Here is a 19,756-nt window from a genome sequence, read left to right as displayed (position 1 = left end):
CATTTCGTTGCTCTTAATAATATATATTAAATCAAAACATCATCACTTGTCTTTTCTCTCTAAGACCCATTTGGATACTACATTTATTAAACAGAATTACAGAACCAAATGTGTTTAAAATATAAAATGTGTATAAATAAGACGAGGCTTTCACTCGCCTTGGGTCAAACGTCTCTCCAGCCCCACCGTCTCTCCTGGACGGTTCCGGGACAGTTGGGACGCTGCTCATCCGCCGGCGGCCATCGGGGAAGCCAAGTACAATATATCGGCCGTCTAGCCAGCATTTGGCCTTCAACCACTACCTCCACGAGTCCAATTCCAATTGGCCGAGCTGAGGGGTCGCAACTCCCTCCGGGCTTCACTCCAATCCCGTGGTCCCCACTTTAATCATTGGTAGGATTATCGGTGTGGACGGACGGCCACTTCACTGTCGGTGGAGATCCTGCTAACCGAACTCCACAGTTTGAGGTTGGACTCATGTAACACAGGGTCCAATGCAACGGGCATCGGTCAACGCCGATGGTCCCGTCCCTGAACTTACCTGGACGATCTCACCCTTGGCTTCGCGTTTGTGGGTGCGCATAAGAATCAGGATCTGCATAGTAAAATTGTCAATGTACCTCCTGTGCTTCCTAAATATGCAGACGTCTTCCACCAGGCTCTTCGTCCAGTTGTCGCTGCGATAGTAAAGCCACCCTTCCTCCCAATACGCTCCATACGCTCTTCCAGAGCCTTGATCCTTTCATGAAAGAGTGGGTCTTCTTTGAAACAGGTATCGCATAGTGACTGCAGATATTCCTTCTTTATCCGATACGTCTCGGCCCGGAGCTCGACCGTATAGTAAACGGGCAAAGTGCCCGTAAGCACGCACAGTGCTGCGTGGGATATTTTGCGGGTAAGCCGTAGATGGTCTTAGGCGCACAGAGCACCACAGAGCACCACCGACTCTCCCAGACTCCATAGAGCTTCATCGCAGAGTCGGTGAGACCGTTAACATTAGGCAGCAACGACCTCAATGCTCCCATAAGGGTATCTGCCTTACCCCATACTTTTCCCAAATAAGCCCCGAACCTTCTGCAGTTATCTACTTGCACCCCAAAGTATCTAATCTCCTGCTTCGTAGTCAGAAGGTGCCCCTCCATGTTTATTTCAATTACCTTGGGATCCGCTTACCCGTCAGCAATATCACCTCGACCTTCTCCTGTGCGATCTTTAATCCTTTATCGGCCCACCACCGCACGATCACGCCCAACGCTGTACTTAATTTATTGTTCGCTTCTTTATGTTTGGACACGTCGAGAATCACCGCCAAGTCGTCGGCAAAAACGACGGCATTCATTTTCGGAATTGCCTTAAACTCCTTTAGTAGACCACCGAACACCAGATTCCAGAGCAGCGGCCCAAGTATCGATCCCTGAGGGGCACTCGCATACACATTTACACTACAACAACCGCCTTGTTCGGATTTATCTTCGTACAGGCATCCATCAGATCTTCTTCTGAGATTCTGTAGTTGTCACTTCCTTACTCTTCTCCGTTTCTATTCCTTACAATTCTATCTTTACTCTCCATTGGCCTCATCAGGAAGAGCTCGTCAACTATAGATCGGACCCTGTTCAAGTGAAGGCCGTCTGTCTGGACTCTGCGGGCCATCCTAGACATGACCGTCCTATACGGCCTCCCCCAAGGGTCCCTATCTAACGTCACACAGAACTCCCACTAGCATCTTTCCTTATTCGCTTTGATGGCCCTCGCAAGTTTTCTCTTACTAACTTTGTAACCTTCCCACAAATGAATCGCGTCATTCATGCTCATGGTCCTAGTTTTCTGAGCTTTTCTTCTGCTCTTCGTCGTCTCCTTCCTCAACTTGCTTATTTCATCGTTCCATTAGTAGTTACATCTCCTCTTACCCATTGGTGGATACACCTTTTTATGTTCGGAGGCATACGTCGTTTCCAGAATAGTTTGTAAACATTCTCCATGCGCTTCCTCGTCGCCTGTATTATCAATAAGTAACTTCTCATAATCTTCGTCAAAAGTTATGAGGTTGTTACGCCGCGCAACACATCTGCACTCCATCCCGCGCGGCGTGACAGCCAACGGTCGACGTGCCGTCCTTCGAACCTTCCATAGGCCTAAGGACCCACCATAAAGTGAAATCCTAACTGCATTGTTCGCACACATGGTTTGAGTCAATCTGTCTGCCAGAAAAGACTTTCTAATTCCAGAAGGGTTTTCAGCTAGTTCTTTAGAAGGGTCCTTGGGTTTATTACGTGCTCTTAAGAATTGCGGAGAAAGCAGGTAGTGGCCTAACGAAAAAAGCGGAGATTTCTCTAACGGAAAATCCGAGTCTCCCCATAAATAATGTCGCCTAGGACCCAAGTTAGTAGGAGGCTTCTTCCTCCTATCTTCCTTCCCAACATTGGTCATAACCAATCAGCATCGCGGATCATTGCCCTCACTTTCCTAACTGAAAATGTAAGCAACGAATCCGCGTTCTTCGGTCAAAGGGCACACCCATACCGAGCTTTCCTCCGTATCCACATTAGAATAAACTTTAAAGTTTGATCGTCTCTCACGGTGCCTAGAGTTCCTGCATTTCCTACAACTCTCACCGTTCCTACCTCTCTAAGAGTTAGATCGTCTCTCACGGTGTCTAGAGTTCCCATAATCCCTATAACTCTCACCGTTCCTGTATCTTTCAGAGTTCCTTCATCATTTCTCAAGGTGCCTACACGGCCTAGAGTCTTCTAAGGCTCTCACATTATCCAGAACTCCGACAGTTCCTATACCTCTCAAGGGCCTAGAGCTAAAAGCTCTCCTTCTCTCATCCAAGACTAACCCTTCTCTCGTTATCTGTATCTTAATCAACGGCGTTACTACTTTGTGTGATTGTATAAAGTGTTGGAAATATACATTATTATAACTCAGTGACTCCCAGTGTTATACCGCATCAACCACCCCGATTATCCTAACCGAAATACGGGGATCGAACTATTCGTGGTGTCGATTATTCTCATCGTAACGGGAATTTACGACTCTCGTTGACGCGTATTCTAACGACTGCGTCTCCCCGCGATAGCTCGAAAATACAGAGGTGATGTGCGTGATAGGTATAGAAGAATCACTCGGTATTGTTTAACAATATCTATTTATTTGCTTGTGTTCGTGGTATACACTAGCGCGCCGAAAGCACGGTACAATTATCGGTTCGAGATTACAAGTTCAAGCTCGGCGCGATACCTTACGCGGTGGTTCGAGTCGAGACGATTGCACAGATGTCCAGAGATTCAGATTCGCTATTACGTACGACTGCGGACGAACAATTCAGATAGGCGTCTTTCAACTTGCCTCGCGACTCGCGATAGAACAGAATGAATTTGTGTCGCGATGATGCTCCTTAGGAAAACTGTGTTTGGGTGTGTCTAAGGATACGGGATCATCGGGTTCGTTAAGAAAAGTGTTAGTTCAGAGAGTGAGGGAAATGGACGTCGCTGTTAATTGGCTAAATTGTGAGTTGGTGGTTGGAAAGGGATGGTAACTGCCCTTGAGAGAGAGTTGCTAGCGAGGAGCGTCGTACGTGAGAAAAAGCAGATTTCCCGTAGTAGGTGGTATGTGTAGGGACTATTGAGACAAAGACTATTTGTCCCTTTAGAGAATCTTAGCTGCATGAATCCCAAGATTTATAGCGGGTCCTTAGGCTCGCTGTAAATATTCGGTGAGAATGTATCGACATCTGGCAATCATCTTGTTCGAAGGGTAGAGTCTTTGCGTAGCGAGGCACGAGACAGGAACCGTTGGGGAGTTTGCTGTCGAGTGCCGCTACAGTTAAAACAAATTTGTCCATATCGGCGTTCTTCGTCGAATACTTAAAATTCTCGGCATTACGCTCCGTCATTTTAATCCTAAAATTATGCAGGACGTATCTGTGGTCCGATGCCGACCAGACCTTCGATAACTTCCCACCTGCATCCTTCTTAGGCAATCCCCTATTGGCACTAATAATAACGAGGAAACTTTTCATTCCGTTCTTACAGAATCTATGATCTTCGTTTATCCTGATCGGGACGATCACATTCTTCGCGAACATGTTCAGGAGATTGGTCCCCCTGCCATTTCATTTCATTTACATTTACATAGCCTCCCCATGCGGTTGCCTTTGAGTTAAAATCTCCGGCGATCATTGTTGCTGGGTAACTCCTCTTGGTCGCCTGAATCAGAGTGTCCAACACCTGGACGCAGCTATAAAACTGTTTCATATTTACATTGGGGTAGCAACAACAACCAATGCAAACCGCGTAGTCCACGCTGACTCCTGCGATTTCATGTCAAATGACCAATCTCTGGTTGTTTCCCTCTGAAGAGTGTCACCCACAACGACGCAACACCCTTGTCGTCGTTGTACCAATATGTTTGCTGCCTATAAGGCACCGATATGAATACAACGCCTACTCCAGCTTCGCAGACATACTGGTACACCTATTCAAGTTAATTCTTATAATCCTTATCTTCTGCTAGGGTTACCTCTCTTCATCCTCTCTTTCACTAGAGGGCACTCCTGTGACCCGGTAATGTGCCTCAGGCTTTCCCTATTCTCCTTTAGGCAGATATCATACCTTGGTTTCTTCGTGCACTGGTTTATGCCGTGGTCCCTGACCCCACATCACCTGCGCAATTCCCTACCAGGGCACCTGGCCGCAGTATGCCCCAGCATGTGACACTTATAGCATCTCACTACGTTGGGCAGAATCCTCACCGAGGCAATCGTCAATCCCGTTTTAATCTTGATCATCGGTCTGTCCCTGGGAACAGTACTCGCAGACAGCACATCCAGCGCTTGCTGGGTTCCTCACGGCATCATTCTTAGGGACTTCACCTTTATCCATCTCTCTTCCTTTACGTTCAGTTCAGTGGATATGTTCTCTGCCAATTCTTCCTTTGTGGCAGTAGTGTCAATATTCCTGATTTCCAGGGCCTCCCTATTCGCCAAGGGAACAATTTACATCTCCTAACGCATCGCCTAGCTATAAGATCTATAGCGGGTCCTTAGGCTAGCTGAAAATATTCGGTAAGAATGTATCGACATGTGGCAATCATCTTGTCCGAAGGATATGGTCTTTGTGTAGCGAGCCACGGGACAGAAACCGTTGGGAAGTTTGCTGTCGAGTGCCGATACAAATATATTCATCAGCTTCTATACTTTCAATATTACAATTACTTAATTTATTTTAGGTTTAAAGATGACGATGTGTACTACAACCACCAGTATCATCTATTAAGATTCTATTGTATTGTAACATTATGAGAGTGAGGATATGGATCAGCATAAACTTATGAGCTGTTAATAAACGTGGCAATTCTTGTATGAACCACATATAATCAATATAATTGATCACTGTACATTGCGATATTCACATACTTACACAAGAGATGAAATACTATATGATATTTAAATTTAACTTAAATAAAAAACTACCTACTACTTATTATGTGAAATAATATTTTATCCAGCCTGAATGTTACGTTTAGTCTCTATTTCGTTGATTGTATCATATATTTTAACGCCGACTGGTTAAACATCTACAAGGTTCATGAGCAAACAACTTGAGAACCAAAGTGAGCCTTTACAGCAAATGAAGGATTCTTAAAACGGTTTTACTTAGAACTATCTTATTTTAAAATATATTTATTTTCTATCATCATTATTTATTGTTCAGTAGACTTTTTAATGATAAATTATTATTGTCAACGAACAATCTCGGAACTTTTGTTTGGTGAAGGATGATAGAGGATTTTGTCATTATAATGTTGTCCTTATAATGGAAAAATGTTCATATTCAGTGAGCAGATGAATTGCTTGCAGCTCTGAAATCATGTGCGTATAAATGCCTGCATTCTTATTAAAATTTCATAGAAAAAACAAGCAATGTCACAAATGGATTTATTTAGAAAGGAGACGAATGAAGAGACAAAATGAAAAGGATGATGAATCCCTTCTTCAGAAAATTGTATTTATATTCCTCTGGTTTAAACAGAAGAAATAACGTTCAAATAGTTAGTACACGATACAGTATATTATCAGTAGTAAGATCATTATACTAGACATTTTGGTGATCTGATGTATCCAGTACAACCTGAAATAACCAAAAATATATGTATTTATATTAGTTCCTATTTTCTTATACGAAGATACTTTTATACGCACCTTGATAATCGTTGTCGGGCTGTTGACTGAAACTCTTGTTTTAGAATAAATTTCTTAATTCCCATCAGGTAAACTTCAACATATTTCTCCCAATCCATATCCTGTAAATCTAGTTTGAACATATCGCCGTCGTTCAACATTTTCACTTTTCTCGTCATGTCGGAACAGTTATCTCTTTGGAAAGTCCATTCGTACATGGCGAAATATGCTACCACTGCAAACAGCTTATTGCTATTTTGGAGAAGTTTCATCATTCTGAAATATCAGTTTTACTTTTATTACAGATGAAGACAGAGATTATCTCAAAAACATTGTTCTCGTTGTTTGAGAATCGATAGAATACTCACATTGGTTTACTACCTCGAAGTCTTAAAAATATATCTATGACGAACGCAGGAAAAATACCCGGAATTACACTCAGAACGTTGTAAATATATCTATTAGCTATCATTGGACAACCCGGGTACCATAATGTATCGTTCAGTGGCGTTTCTATACTACATTTCACCATGGTATTTCTCATCTGACCCCATCTTGCGAATTGAAACAATTACATTTGTACCATTAATCAAATTACGCTTAAAGTACAGTTTATTACTATCCGAGTATCTCAGGAAATATTATGTAATTAAATAAGTATTATATTACATCACTAATTTCCTAAATTAACGTATTAACGAGATGAAAGTGGACTTTTGTATTCTACGTTTGTGTGCGCTTCCATTGTCCACATTACTTAAAAAAACTTAAATTTTTGGAATGCTCTAATAATCTAATTACATTAGGTGAAAAATATTCTTAATAAATATTACTTAAAGGGGCATGCGTTACTCGTGCAGTTGTAAACTTTAACTTCATGATCACTATGTAACGTGACATGCCATGCAGTACATAATATCGTATCGACTACGAAATCGACAGGCACTAAATCCAATCTTGCATCTCTCCTGCCCCGTATTGCTGTTGCACATCCTCTGCCGATTAGCAGAAAGCTACCTGGTAACATTAAATTTGTTTATAAATTATTTGTGACTTTGGATTAGCAGAAATGTAACGCTAAATACATAGGAAGTGATTCTTGTAATAATGAGCGACAACAAATTTGAACAATAATAAGGATCATCTAGCGAAAAGACTTTCATTTAGCCGCTCACGAACAAAGCTATTAACTCCAATATTGTGAAATGTAAGGAGTATTGAATTACTATTGAAAAAGATCTATTAAGATACCTGTAAGTCCAGAAATATTCTCTATCCAACCAGGACATGGTTCTTCCAGAGAAGCACCAATTATGCTTGGCCGTACTATCGCAACTGACAGGTGTTTACTCTTGTTTGCTACAATCTGCTCTGCTAAATTCTTACTAAATGTATATGTGTTTGGATAAGTTTCTAAAATCCTTTTTTCTATTAGGTTTATCGAAGTTTCGTCGAATTTGTCACACATATCGATCACATCTGAAGGTTTCAGGTCCGTGCTGCAAAGTTAATAATAAGTGAACGTATTCTTCACGACATAATTATAAATGTAATATTCGTAAACCATGGAACAACGTTCGCGTATAATTTATTCTTACGTATAAACTTTTTCCTCAATCTCATGTAGATTCGCATTACTAAAGGCTGTGCTGACGTGGACGAAGCTAATCGGATGCTTTAGTTCGTTCCAAAGCTCGATGACACGAAGAGTACCCTTCGTATTCACATTAACAGCCACGTGTAACGGCTCGTTGAATCTCACAGTGGCAGCGACGTGAAACACTATGTTTACTTTCTCTAACAGCAAATTTCTATCTTTTCGCGAAAGACCTAAATCCGCCAGACGAACGTCACCTTTCACAGGATAAACTCTGCTAAAAAGTGAGGGGTTCTTTGCTTTAATGCCATCATAAATCTGAAAACGAAAATTCCAGAAATGAGATTTAATCAATTTGGCTCCAGACAGGCTTAAATATTGAAAGGAACAAGAATAATATGTACGAACGGGATCATCTATGAGCTTCTTAAATCGTTGTTCTATCGTTTCGTTAGTTTTTGGACGGATTAGTATAAAAATAGCAGCGACGCGTGGACACACGCGCATCAGTTTTTCCAAAAGACATATTCCTACGAATCCGGTTGCCCCAGTTACAAGGATCCCACTACCGCCGTAGAATTCCTCGAGAGAATTTATCTTATTCAATCCTTCATCGGTTCCATTTTCATTCATTTCTTCATTAATTGTATCCATGTTTCAGACTTGTGATCTTGACACTCTCAATCCTAATATTTGCCACAGATTAGCATTTCCAACAAATAGTAAGTGAATAAATGTGTTAAATAATGTAATAAACTGATCATAGTTGATAACTTCATTAATATTTCTTTTTAAAGAAGTCTACAGATAATATTCACAAAAAGAAACATAATTCAACAATTATGTTTTCGTTTTGCATGAATCAAATAATTGCGTTATGTGAACGATGCTTCTAGTGTAATGTATAAACACTTTTTATACACAGTGAAATCGTTCACCAAAAAGGGTTCTAAAAGAGGGTAAAATAACTGTGCAACGCATGAAATAGAATTTTTCATGTGGATATAAATTAATTTGTATTATTGCATATTACTCCATAAAACGATATCTTAATTGATACATAATTAATACTTAATCTTTATGTAGTTTCATTTGACGACTTCATTTTTTATTTTATGTGTATGCTTATGAGTGTTGTAATTTACTGTGATCAGTAATTTGAGTGGAAAATGTGTGTAGATCATGCGGGTCAGTGTTCGCCCACATGTAATAGCACCATGAGAATACGTAATTGTTAGGAACATGATACATTTACACTGTACATGTGAATGTGTGTGTAAGCGTCAGATGTCCAGGCCTTAGTTGGGACAAAAGACAAGAGTCAGTCGTTAGAAGTATCTGGAAGAGTCGGTTGACAACAAGCGTGCGTGCGAGTAGGATTTCGTGGTCTTTAAAGTATAAGATATATGTATAACTGTTGTGTGCTAAATAAAGGGAATTATTTGTATTTCCGAATTCCTTCTACATCTTTACAGTAATGCGTATGTGAAATTTGTATAAATTTTATATGCGCTCTGCATTAATTATTATTTTATGAGGGCAAAAAGATAATAATTTCCGTAATATTAAAATATAATAATAATTTCAATGGGTAAACAGGTTTAATCTATAATCGATTATTTTTTTTAGAAAGTGTTGCGCAAGTTGGTTTACGTCATCGAATGTCACAGTCTTCAGCTTTACGACTTGCACGAGAAAAGCTGTTGCACATCTATCGTTCGTGTAAAAAACAAATCGCAATTTTTTGTTTTCTATTTCCATCTTATTTTAGCTTCAAAATTCTGGAACCGAACAGCCTGTAAATGTATCTAACCCCCTGTCCGGATTTATCCAAGCACCCATTATCCGATTATCCTAATACCGGAATAGTGTATTATCCGAACACACTATTTCCTTATAACGAATCCCTCTTTTGTTTGAAATATGTATTGTATACATATTTTATTAGCGTTCATGTATCCTTTCCTTTATTAGATTCAGATTATAAGACAGTAGTATGAAACTAATGGCGATCCAGCTATCGAAACGAAACAAAGGAGAAACTCGAAAGTGGTGTACATGCAGTAGAATTTGCAAATATACATAGTGTTAGGAAAGGCCGAATGATATACGCTGTATGTACTGATATAATGAACTGGCTTCACTGCGAAACAGCTAATGAAATGATAATGAAGAGATGCGTTTTGAAATGTACGTATTTGAGAAATAGTCTCAATGACTGTGAGTACAAAAAGATTGAGGCTCGTCGCAGTTAATTATGTCGAAAGTATTATGTGACTTAGCAGCCAAGAAGACATGAAATCCATATATACTTAAAAGAATTGTCATTCAATTTTAATCTATGTTTCAATAAATGAAATTTCATATTAAAGTGATTGTACCATTATCAGAACTGTTCTGCCTCCCTGTTGAGTCGGATACAGGAGGCTCTACTGTATTTCAGATTACCCGGTTGAAATTTTACTGTCATTGCAAACTGATGAGCAAGATGTGATAATGTAAATGAGCACAGCGGCCAATGAAATCAACCAGAACATAAAATTTGTATATATTAGGTATCTCATATTATATTCGTATCTTTATTATAATATCATTTATTCTGTAATTTAATTGTGTACATATGTATGTATCTATTGATATGTACGTATCTGTTATTGTATACATATATATCTATGCTGCTTTATCAAATGTAAAATATAAAATAAATGTTTGGGAATTCAAAAACTTCATTTAAACTATTATAGTAATTAATGCCCCATGATATTTTTGGTATATATGATATTGATAATAATGAATGACACTAATTAAACACACAATTGAATACAGAATAACAAGCAATCGTCTGTTACCTGATACTATTTCCACTGCGCGTTGTTTACCAAAGATCGAACAAAAATGCGACTTCACGATAGTAGATAACGATACGTCTGTCACAGTACTGTAACGATATTCGATGTGATACTCCTTTAGGCACTCATGCTTTTAATAACATCACCCTACTACTGAAACTGGATAATGTTATTCATGTATGATTAGAATTATATATTTATCTTCAAAACCAAACAAGAAATAGGCTTGAATGATCTTTGATCGTGAAAGATTGACAGAAATTGTCTTCTTATCACTGACTGCTTCTACTGCTTGCGTTTTAATGACACTTGCATTATGTATAACTTCTGAGTGAGTTGCGTATAACTTCTTACTACTTCATCTTCTTAAAGATGAAGAGAGAAATGTTTGCACTACAAATTCAATTTTTGATAATTACGGATGATCTATTCTGGTGGAGTTATACAGCACTAACACAGAGTCAGTGTAAAAGGTATTCGTATAGTACATAACCTTAACAAAATTATGGTATAACATCATTTGTTATGCAATATTTAGCAAATGAAATGTAAATACATATACTTGCAAATCCTCCAAGTAATTAGTAAAAATGTATTCGCTACCTGTTATGAAAATAATAATAAATATCTAGAAAATGGAAAAAATATATGTGCATTGTATCTTCCTAGAATTAACGCTACATTGGATAAAATGTAGATGGATTTCCATTGGGGTATTTGCGTGGAGCAGTAGTAGAGAAGACAGAGCCATGAGCGTAATCGAAATCTTTGGAAAAACTTGAGAATTAGAACAGGGAAGTTAATCAGAGTGAAGGGCTAGTACCTGTGGAAAAAAGTGGGTGTAAGAAGTAACAAAATTCGGTCTGGAAAGACGTGACAGGCGAAAGAAAACCGCGTGTGAGGTTACGACGGTGAGGAAGCCATATTGAGACTCTTGTCAACAGCGCCGCTACACGAGTTACCCGGGGAACTACACGGACGCAGCCATATTGGCAAGCGCGCCGAAAGCGCGTGCCGTGGGCCATTTGAAAGTGGCAGTGTACTGGTGGCAATGGCAAGTGCGGAAATAAGTGGCCATTTTGCGCACCCAATGGGGAAAAAGGACAAACAACCGCAGAAAATGATAAAGAGGTGGATGAAACCATGAGAGGGGGGTGAATAGTTGGCTGCTGAGCCGACACACGTCAGCACCAGAACGTGAAGGTGAGGAACCTACGGACGGAGGAAACAACGGAGGAAGAGAGACCACCGCAGTCGAAGCGCCCCGTGCGAAGGAAAGGAAGGCCGGCGGATTTCCCGATCTCCCCACGGACCTGGCCGAAGGAATGAGAACATCTACTACGGACGACATAGGAGCCACACCGGACACAGTGCAAAGCAGAGCAGTCTACTAGTGGAATCCCGACATCGCAGAACTGAGGGCGAGATGCGTCTGGACCCGAGGACGGTATCTGAGGGCCCATCGCTGACGACGACGAGACGAGGGAGAAGTCTTCCTGTTCTACCAAGCGTACCACGTACTACGGCGCTCGTTACAGAAGGAGATCAAGATCGCGAATGACCGTGCATGGTCGGAACTAGTCGAAGTAGTCGAGTCTGACCTATGGCGAAGGCCATACAAGACGGTTACGTAAAAACTTCGCGCTACGGGCCCTCTGGTAACGACGGAGATAGAACCTGCGCTGCTGCTGCAGATTATCAGGACGTTTTCACCCCTGCAAGAGGACAGTGCAGCAGATCAGTCGCGGGAAACAACATGGACTGTAAAATGGACAGATGACTGGGAAGTCACGGAGGAAGAGCCGTGAGAGGCGACCAGAAGAATGGCCTCCCACGACGTGGCGCCGGGCCCGAATGGAATCCTGGGCCGGATCTGGGGGGAAGTGATGGGGATCATGGCTCCCAAACTTCGGCGCCCCTACACGAGATGTCCGAGGGAGGGAGTCTACCCCCGGGCATGGTGGATGGCGAGGCTGGTCTTGCTTCGTAAGACCCTGACTACCCTGACTTACAGGGTAACACAGGTGATCACCGGGCACGGGTGCTTTGGCGAATACTTGCACCGAATCAGGAAGGAAGCGACCGCGCGTTGCCACCACTGCGATGCGAGCGTGGATTCGGCGCAGCACACGTTGGAGTTCTGTCCGGCGTGGGCGCGGCCGCACCGCGATCTCATCGCGGAAATCGGGTGGGACCTCTCGCCGCCGGCGATCCTCGCGGCACTGTTGGCGAGCGAGAGAGGGAGAAGGGCCGTGACCTCCTTCTGTGAGCAGGTTATGCTTCGAAAGGTTTCAGCGGAGAGAGCGAGGGTGCGGAGCTCCCACCCTGAGAGGATCGACCGGCGGGGGCGCGGCAGACGCCGCTGGCACCCCCCGGTAAGGGTCAAAGTTAGGTGCTGATAGATCAGCGCCTTGGGAACGCCAGGCAGTCCGGTAGTCGGTTGGAGTCCGGCACTACCACGCCGCTCCCCCCCCCCCCCTCCATAAGTGACCTGGTGTCCGTACGGATTTCTTCCACGTAAAAAAAAAAGTTGTTACTTCGTCAAATATTACGGAACACAGAAGGAGCTGCAATTCGTTTAACCATCACATCGAAATGACACAAATGACATTACAAGACAGCGACATAATCAAACGCATGACTTTAAAAAGACCAAACATTTCTGTTGTAACAAAAAAACGTCATTAATGGGACGATAGTCTTAAAAACTATGAACATATTAAAGAATGAATTCTTTACGGTGTTAATTGACGAAAGCGTAAACGTATCAGAAATTAAAAATTTATGTATTTTCCTGAGATATGTACATACACGACAGGCAAATACAAAAATATTTATCAGATCTGTTGCGTATTAATGATAGTACATCACAAAATTTATACAAATAGTTTGTGGCGTTTATTAGATAAAAATAACCACCGTATAAAGAACGTAGTTGGAGTTCGCATGAATTACTGAAACATAATGCTGGAGGAACAGACCTCATGAATTTTTCGCTTATTGCGAGATAATACGAAAGTTGCTGTCTTCCCATGCATTTGCCGTTGCAAGCATTTAGCTACATACCATGTATGCGAATCTTTGTTGATAAATATCGAGAAGCTTCTACATTTAATTTGTAGCTATTATTCGAGAAAAAATGATGCAAAAGGACAAAGTCCATTAGAAAAAACTGAGTACTTTGTGAAAGCAACGCGCAAGAAAGTGCTTCAACCGCTTGTAATAAGCTGGTTAGCACTATCAGAATTCGCCAAAAGAGTTTAGCAATAGTGGACAATGCCATCCAGCGTGTTTGCAGATGCAGCTACGAAAGAAATGTGTGATACTGCTAAAAAATATTTTATTCTGTTAATTGTAAAATTACCAAGCCTGTTAAGAATACTCCGAACGGTAAATTCGAGGTCTTAATTGTTTTCACTATCTCTCTAGCTAAGGTCGAGCGACGGTTATATGTATAGGAAAAAGTTGTTCAGAATGTTGCAACAATTTTAAATTTCACCAAAATAGGTTTATGAATAATTACAGAATATCATTGTATTGCGGAAAGCAGAAAACTTTTTTAATTACCTCATACTTTTTCATACCTCGTTCTTCATTTTATATTCCACTGTTTATCATATATGCCATCTCTGTTTGCATACTTCGACTAATTTCCGTATGTTAGTTAACTGTAAGTTATTGATATTTATGCCAACACAGTTACAAATAAAGAATAAATTATTCCGTTCTATACACATTTATGTTTTTATCTTTCTCATTAACACCTAAACATTAGCAAACAAATTAAACAAGTTAATATACATATTTATATCATTGACTTGCAGATACACATATCATGTAGTAACTGTTTCAACCGTTCGCGGAGAGACGCGATCGCGAGATAACGCGTCGACGAGAGTCGTAAATTCTCGTTACGATTAAACAATCGACGCGACGAACTGATTGATCCCCTATTTCTATAGTGAGAATAGAGGTGGTTGGAATGAGTGCATACGGAAAACTGCACTGGATTTTGTGAATAAAAGTTTAATAAAAAATAACGAAACAACAATTACAATCAACGATCAACAATTCAGAACAAAAATGTAACAATCAAGGTTTGGTTAATGGTTTGCTTATAGCGAGACCTGTCGTACTTCGCAGCTTGAGAAAGACCAATTGATACGTTTGTTCGAAACCACGGAGTCTTTCCTTTGTCGCCCCTCGATATCACTACCACACGTGTGTTTATTAGATGTACCGCGGCGGTCGCCGCGTATGCGTTCTTCTGAGAATTCGACGAAAGAAACATAGAGATATCGATGGTAGATTGGGCACGTCGGTATTGCGCTTTGACGGCATAGCTCTTTGTATCGCGAAGTATTGGAAAGTTCCGTGGTCGATGCCGCCACAAATTAAAGTTTACTTGAATGCTTCATTTGAAAGATGATCGGCAAACCGTAACATCCTCCCCCCGTTGAGAGGGTACCGATCAAAAATATCGAGATATGGTATTATTTGAGAGTCCGAGCTTATTTCGTCTCGATCGTTGGTTGTTCGGGTTTCTCGAGATCGGGTTGAATTGGCAATGGGACAAGCCTTTTGATCCAAAATCCAGCCCCGATCCAAAATGCTCGTTGCCGTCTGAACTGTAGCTGTCCGGATGACGCCATCGGCACCTGGATGGACCTTGATAACTCGACCCAGAGGCCATTGCATTGAGGGCACGTTGTCCTCTCTGAGGATGACGATTGTGCCTTCCTGAATGTTGTGTCCACCCTTGCTCCATTTGTTGCGGGTGATCAGCTCGTTCAGATACTCCTTATGCCAACGGTTCCAAAAATGTTGTTTCAGTTGCTGGATATGTTGCCACCTGGAGAGCCGGTTGGATGGAATGTCTCTGAAATTTCACTCACGCAAACTGATTAGTGAATCGCCAATGAGGAAATGCCCGGGAGCGAGGACTAAAAGATCGTTTGGGTCGGTGGATATTGGAGTTAATGGTCGCGAGTTGAGAATAGATTCTATTTCTATAATAAGTGTATTAAACTGTTCGAATGTGAACAATTCGTTACCGACGACGCGTTTAAGATGGCGTTTGAACGATTTCACCGCTGCTTCCCATAGTCCACTGAAATGCGGGGAATGAGAGGGGATAAAGCGCCATTCAATTTGCTTATTGGCTAAGAACGCGTTTACTTTTTCGTTGTGGTCGTCCGATTGTAAGAGATAAGGAAGCTCTCGTAACTCGTTGTTTGCGCCGATGAAGTTGGTGCCATTATTAGAATGGATGGTGGAGCAAAACCCTCGTCGAGCGATAAATCTACGGAGAGCGGCGATGAAGGCTTCGCTCGTGAGATCGCCAACGAGTTCAATATATACCGCCTTAACTGCTAGGCATATAAAGATGGCCACGTAGACTTTGATCTGACGGCGGTTTCGTTCTCGTTTCTCTTTGATATAAAACGGTCCGCAATAATCGACGCCGACGTTTGTGAACGGGCGAGATTCCATTACTCGCGTCTCCGGTAAGTTACCCATCACGTAGTCTACCGGCGGTGGTTGAGCGCGGCAGCAACGGACGCAGCTTTTGATCGTGCGCCATACTTGACTTCGGCCGTCGACGGGCCAGTACCGTTGTCTTACTGCGTATAACGTAGCCTGTGTTCCGGAATGCATGTGGATCTTGCGTTCGTGTTCGATGATGCGCGTTGTAATGGATGACTTTGGTAATATAATCGGATGTTTCTGGTCGAAGGTCATCGACGACTGACTGAGTCGACCCCCGACTCGCAGTATTCCTTCCTTGTTTATGAACGGGTTGAGTCGCGTGAGTTTTCCTTTTATCGCAGCGTTTCGATCCTTTTGGAGTGTACGAATTTCCTCGGAGAAATGGATATTTTGTAACAATTTTACTAGCTCGTCGTGAGTTATGCGTAATTCAGTAACGGTTAGGGGTGTCGCTCGATTCTGCTTTCGTTTCCAACGGAGGCAACGAGCAATGATTCGTATCAACTTGGGCCAGGACGAATATCTTTGCAACAAACTGCAATCGGCGGGGGTCGCGGTCAGACAAGTCGCCCCTCTCTGTTCCAGTAATTCAATCTGCGGTGTTAAAGTCCATGTCGGCCAACAGTCTTCCGATTGTTGTAGCCATGCAGGACCGTGTTGCCAAATGTTAGGGCGCAGAAACTCCTCGGGCGTTTGGCCGCGCGATATCAGATCCGCGGGATTGTCGTGAGTAGTAACATGGCGCCAATCGCGGATATTGGTTTTTGTTTGAATTTCGGAGACTCTGTTCGCGACGAATGTTTTGAGGATATGAGGTGACGAATTGATCCAGTGGAGGACGATAGTGGAATCGGTCCAATAGACCGTGCGAGTTATTTTATGCAATAGAGCCTGCTGTATTGTTGACATCAGGGACGTAAGGAGAAGTGCTCCGCTTAGCTCGGGCCGAGGAATGGTGTGGTACTTGAGCGGGGCGACTTTTGATTTCGTGGTTAGAAGTTGAATCCAAACACGGCCGTTAGAGTTAAGGGTGCGGAGATAAACACAGGCCCCGTAAGCCTTCTCGCTGGCATCGCAGAAACCGTACAGTTCAATTTCCGTCGCGGATTTGATTTTTGCCTTGCGTTGGAACCTGATTTTGTTTAATACTGGTAATTGCGAGTAGTACTTATCCCACTCTGTATGTAAATCGATCGGAAGCGATTCATCCCAATCGATTTTGGACGTCCATATTCGTTGAAGTAGCATCTTGGCCCGAACAATCACCGGCGCGAGTAACCCAGATTTTTTACAAAGATCGTTGGCGAGTGGCATTGTACATGAAGAAAGACTGCTTTCCTGTGTTTGACTTAAAAGATGCTTGTGTGGTCTTAAGGGCTTGATTGTAAAAAATGCTCAAATTTATGACAGTTACTTAGGATTATTGCGAGCTACGACTGAGGAGATTTAGACATCTGGTGGCCATCTTGACCGAGAGATGGAATATGGGTTATGTTTGCTGGACATAACAGTTTTGTATTTGTTCCAGTATTTTTAAAAATTTCTCTGTTTTCGAAAACTAAAGTGTAGCGGCACTCGACAGCAAACTTCCCAACGGTTTCTGTCTCGTGCCTCGCTACACAAAGACTCTACCCTTCGAACGAGATGATTGCCAGATGTCGATACATTCTCGCCGAATATTTACGTCGAGCCTAAGGACCCGCTATAAATCTTGGGATTCATGCAGCTAAGATTCTCTAAAGGGACAAATAGTCTTTGTCTCAATAGTCCCTACACATACCACCTACTACGGGAAATCTGCTTTTTCTCACGTACGACGCTCCTCGCTAGCAACTCTCTCTCAAGGGCAGTTACCATCCCTTTCCAACCACCAACTCACAATTTAGCCAATTAACAGCGACGTCCATTTCCCTCGCTCTCTGAACCAACACTTTTCTTAACGAATCCGATGATCCCGTATCCTTAGACACACCCAAACACAGTTTTCCTAAGGAGCATCATCGCGTCACAAATTCATTCTGTTCTATCGCGAGCCGCGAAGCAAGTTGGAAGACGCCTATCTGAATAGCGAATCTGAATCTCTAAACATCTGTGCAATCGTCTCGACTCGAACCACCGCGTAAAGTACCGCGCCGAGTTTGAACTTGTAATCCCGAACCGATAATTGTACCGTGTTTTCACCGCGCTAGTGTATACCACGAACACAAGCAAATAAAACAGTTATTGTTAAATAACACCGAGTGATTCTTCTATACCTATCGCGCCTCATCACCTCAAAAGTATAAGTTTTAGTGTCAACTTAGGGATATGCATGTAAATGGATGAACATGAATGGTAAGCACAGATTTTATGGCCTGGAGGCTAAAATAAACTATTCATATAAATATTTCTTTTATATACGACAAAATAATATTCTTTTTCAAGTATTAAATAAATATTTAATTTATATTTGAAAGAAATATTTTCCCCAAAATATGAAATAGACATAACTTGTATAGTTCAAAACAATATTTGTATGTATATTTAATTAGGAAAAGATTAAATCTATTTTTAACATTGAGGGTTACGTGCTGGTAAGTGTGGAAATAGCACGTCTTAATAAGGGAGAAAAGATAAAATTGTAATTTTCATGGTTTAATGAAAAAGATGAAGTGGTACTAAAAGGATAAGAGGAAGATGTGATTAATCCGAGAAAGTAAAGTTACAGAAAGAAAGTGAGAGAAAAGGCAATCTGTAAGTAAGTTGAAACTGTTCAGAGAAATAAGAAATTAAGGCGATAAACGATCAACGTGGAAGCGATAAATACAAACGGCAGACCGGTACGAGAAAAATTAATATGACAAGGAAAGGTAAAACGGTGCCACCTAACGAGTGAAAAGAGAAAATAGTCAGATGATAACGAAGTCAGGCAGACAAATAGATAGACTCAAAAATAGACAAGATAAGAAAAGATAAAGTACCTTTTGCATTTTTGTGGCCCCATCTGACTGTCATAGAAACTCGACACTCATTTCAGCGCCCTCTACTTTTAATAGACGTTCGTTCGATAAAGTTCTTATTAAAGAAGTATCAATGGAAGTCAACAGTATTGATGCGTATGTGCATACTTGTATACCTCCAGAGAGACGAGATATTTGATTAGCAGTTGTATTTTTCGAGTACTTTAGTAGTATTAGAGGAGGAATGACAGCGTTCAAGCTTATGGTTCTGATTGTACTGGTTGGGCTAGTACTGCACAATGCGGCTAGATACACACTGAAGATGACACACGCTACCATATACAACATTCTATAAAATTATGGATTCACGCTGTTTGGTTACACGCTAGTGTCACGTAAAATAAAAAGAAATTTAAAAGCAAGAAGAAAACTTTATTTTTTCCTCGTTTATACACTTATAAGACACTTCTGAGCTCTAGGCATGACCGTTCGAGACTGAGGCTCTTACAATATTTTTTACTTTCGGTGACATCTATTCCTTCTTTGTTTGTCATCCCTCATTATCCCCACTACCCTGTAGGCGTACGTGACCGTTGCTACGCTTCTAGAACATTTGGTGGAAGGACCGTTAGGACATAGATGAACATTTAGGCACTTCGGCGATATACATTGTCGCCAAGGCCGCCATGTGTCTCCC

General features: G+C 41.5%; 1 protein-coding gene and 2 long non-coding RNA genes across 12 annotated transcripts in view; 2 read left to right on the top strand and 1 right to left on the bottom strand.

Annotated features, from left to right (window-relative positions):
* The window catches only part of LOC126926273 (fatty acyl-CoA reductase 1-like), a 285,326-nt gene that overhangs the window by 192,749 nt on the left and 72,821 nt on the right, over window positions 1-19,756 (bottom strand). Inside the window, exon 4 of one of the 10 annotated variants that reach the window (XM_050742539.1) lies at window positions 7,018-7,201. The exons of the other annotated variants lie outside the window; for them this stretch is intronic. Within the exon in view, the coding sequence (XP_050598496.1) occupies window positions 7,018-7,201 (184 nt within the window). The remainder of the gene's footprint in view (window positions 1-7,017; window positions 7,202-19,756) is intronic. 10 annotated transcript variants of the gene reach the window in all.
* LOC126926304 (uncharacterized) overlaps window positions 1-19,756 on the top strand; it is a 137,358-nt gene that overhangs the window by 110,252 nt on the left and 7,350 nt on the right. The gene's annotated exons all lie outside the window — the stretch shown is intronic.
* Window positions 2,340-2,934, top strand: LOC126926312 (uncharacterized). Its single transcript, XR_007714483.1, has 2 exons — window positions 2,340-2,562; window positions 2,634-2,934. It is a non-coding gene; the product is annotated as an uncharacterized LOC126926312 (long non-coding RNA).

The sequence above is a fragment of the Bombus affinis genome, chromosome 17, assembly GCF_024516045.1.
Source record: "Bombus affinis isolate iyBomAffi1 chromosome 17, iyBomAffi1.2, whole genome shotgun sequence".
Lineage (NCBI taxonomy): Eukaryota > Metazoa > Arthropoda > Insecta > Hymenoptera > Apidae > Bombus > Bombus affinis.
Note: the sequence above shows the minus strand (reverse complement) of the source record. Positions and strands in the feature narration are given on the sequence as shown.